Consider the following 2,015-nt stretch of genomic DNA (forward strand, 5'->3'; position numbering starts at 1 on the left):
TGGAGACAGTAGCAACGACAACCGGAAGCCGGATGGTAGACCAGCGCGAGATGAGACGGAGCTGGGTAGCAGCTGGCAGGCCTCGGAGGATGAAGACCACGAGTGAGGGCCTCCCCGCCTCCGTCTCCACCCTCCTGCTCCTTTGCCCCTTCGAGGAACCAAGAACCCCAACTGGCATCACCCCTTTTCTCCTCTGCTGCACACCCCCACGCCTGTCATTCTTCTCCCCACTCCCATTCCCAGCAGAGTTCATTGCCACCACGTTCACCCCCAGCCCCACCATCAGTCAGTCGTCCCCAGGCAATTGTGGGCAGCCCCACCTCTTGCTTGCCCGGCTCCAAGTTTTCCCACTTCTTGGTGTTCAGATGTTCTCCACTAGGGGATGCCGAGAGCCGGGAGACTGCTGGGGCGGGCTGGGCGTGGAGGTGAGCCTCGGTCCTTAGGGCGTTTGGGGTGGGTCTCTTCCAGGTGCCGGGAGAACCAGGCATCTCCCCCATCTTGCGACACTGCCTTGCAGAACACTGTGTCAGGGCCAGAGTTCTGTGGACGGCTCACGGTCGCTCACGGAGCTTTTGAGTATGTGTGGGGGCCCGGGGTGGGGGGACAGGAAGGGCCATGGCGGGGGGACCAGGTCCTCCGTGGCAGGAGGCGGGAAGTTCTGCCCCCTCATTCCTTCTGACCTGGCCTCTCTCCTCAGGGCCTGCCTGCCTCACCTCAGGGCCTCTTCCTTCTTCGACAACTGCGTGTTTGACATGTGTAATTTCCAGGGGCTGCAGCAGATGCTGTGTGCCCACATGTCGGCCTTGACCGAGACCTGCCAGGATGCCGGCTACGTGGTGAAGCCCTGGAGAGGACCCCAGTTCTGCCGTGAGTTGTACCAAGATGAAGGGCCCCTTCTTTCAGACGCAAACACAGTGGAGGGCCGGCGGCATCTAAGAGTCGTGGCACGGGCTGGGCGGCGCCCTGGTGGAACCCCTGTGCCTCCACACTAGGACAGGGAACTCTGCAGAGTCAGAAACATGCACTGAGAAAATCACACGGTCACCTGCAAACTCAGAAAGCCTTCCCAGGGTTTGCTCCCAGCTGTGGATTTTCCAGGCAACACTTTCAACCTGGATCCAGCTTGGTTTTGTTACCTCTGATTTGGGCCCTGACTGCTCTTTGACCTCTTTTTGCTCTATTAAAGTCTTAATTAAAGCTCTTTGGGGGGGAAAAAAAAAAAGAAAGAAAGCTTTCCCAGGTACCTGAAGGTACGGGTATGCAGAGCAATGCATATGTGTGTAAATGCACACCCAGGTCGAGGGATGCACACATAAAATACACAAAATGTGGATACAGTACAGGCTGGTGGGTGGGATGGCGCGTCATGACGGCCCCACAGCTCCTGGGCATGGCCCAGCCCTCTGGGGAGCCTGCTTTGGGGCCTTGATGGGGCCACATGGGTTCCCTCTGCTCCCCTCCACCCTACACAGCAGTGCCGCTGAGGCTTCTGGGTCAGTCTGCTCCCGTGGTCCTGCCTCTTGGCAGTTCCCTGCAGGCCCCCTTCCAGGCCCGGGACGTGGAAGCTGAGCTCCTCGGTGGTTTCTCCCAGTCACTGTCTTCTTCTCAAGATGGGGCGGAAGCCTCTAGCCACCGGCCTTCTGAACTCTGGGCTGGGAGCTACCTCTTTCCTCTTTTCCCCATCCCGCCTCACCTGTGCTCCCTCCCTCTGCCAGCGCTGGCCTGTCCACCCAACAGCCGATACACCCTGTGTGCCAAGCTGTGCCCCGACACCTGCCATTCCGAGTTCTCGGGCATGGCCTGCCAGAACCGCTGCGTGGAGGGCTGCGAGTGCAACCCGGGCTTCGTCCTCAGCGGTCTCCAGTGCGTCCCCAGGTCCGAATGTGGCTGCCTTGACCCCACGGCCGGCTACTTCAAGGTGAGCCGCTGGGGCTGGGCCTCTCTCAGCCCTGCAGCCAGAAGGCACTCATCCGAGCTCTGAAGTCTACGGCCAGCTTGTGGGCACGAGAGAAAAG

General features: G+C 60.2%; 1 protein-coding gene across 1 annotated transcript in view; it reads left to right on the top strand.

Annotated features, from left to right (window-relative positions):
• LOC112399878 (zonadhesin-like) overlaps positions 1-2,015 on the top strand; it is a 32,093-nt gene that overhangs the window by 9,473 nt on the left and 20,605 nt on the right. The window contains exons 14-17 of the mRNA XM_024745279.1: positions 10-102; positions 469-576; positions 698-867; positions 1,716-1,918. Of these exons, the coding sequence (XP_024601047.1) occupies positions 10-102; positions 469-576; positions 698-867; positions 1,716-1,918 (574 nt within the window). The remainder of the gene's footprint in view (positions 1-9; positions 103-468; positions 577-697; positions 868-1,715; positions 1,919-2,015) is intronic.

The sequence above is a fragment of the Neophocaena asiaeorientalis genome, unplaced genomic scaffold, assembly GCF_003031525.2.
Source record: "Neophocaena asiaeorientalis asiaeorientalis breed wild unplaced genomic scaffold, Neophocaena_asiaeorientalis_V1.1 scaffold461, whole genome shotgun sequence".
In the NCBI taxonomy this organism is placed as follows: domain Eukaryota; kingdom Metazoa; phylum Chordata; class Mammalia; order Artiodactyla; family Phocoenidae; genus Neophocaena; species Neophocaena asiaeorientalis.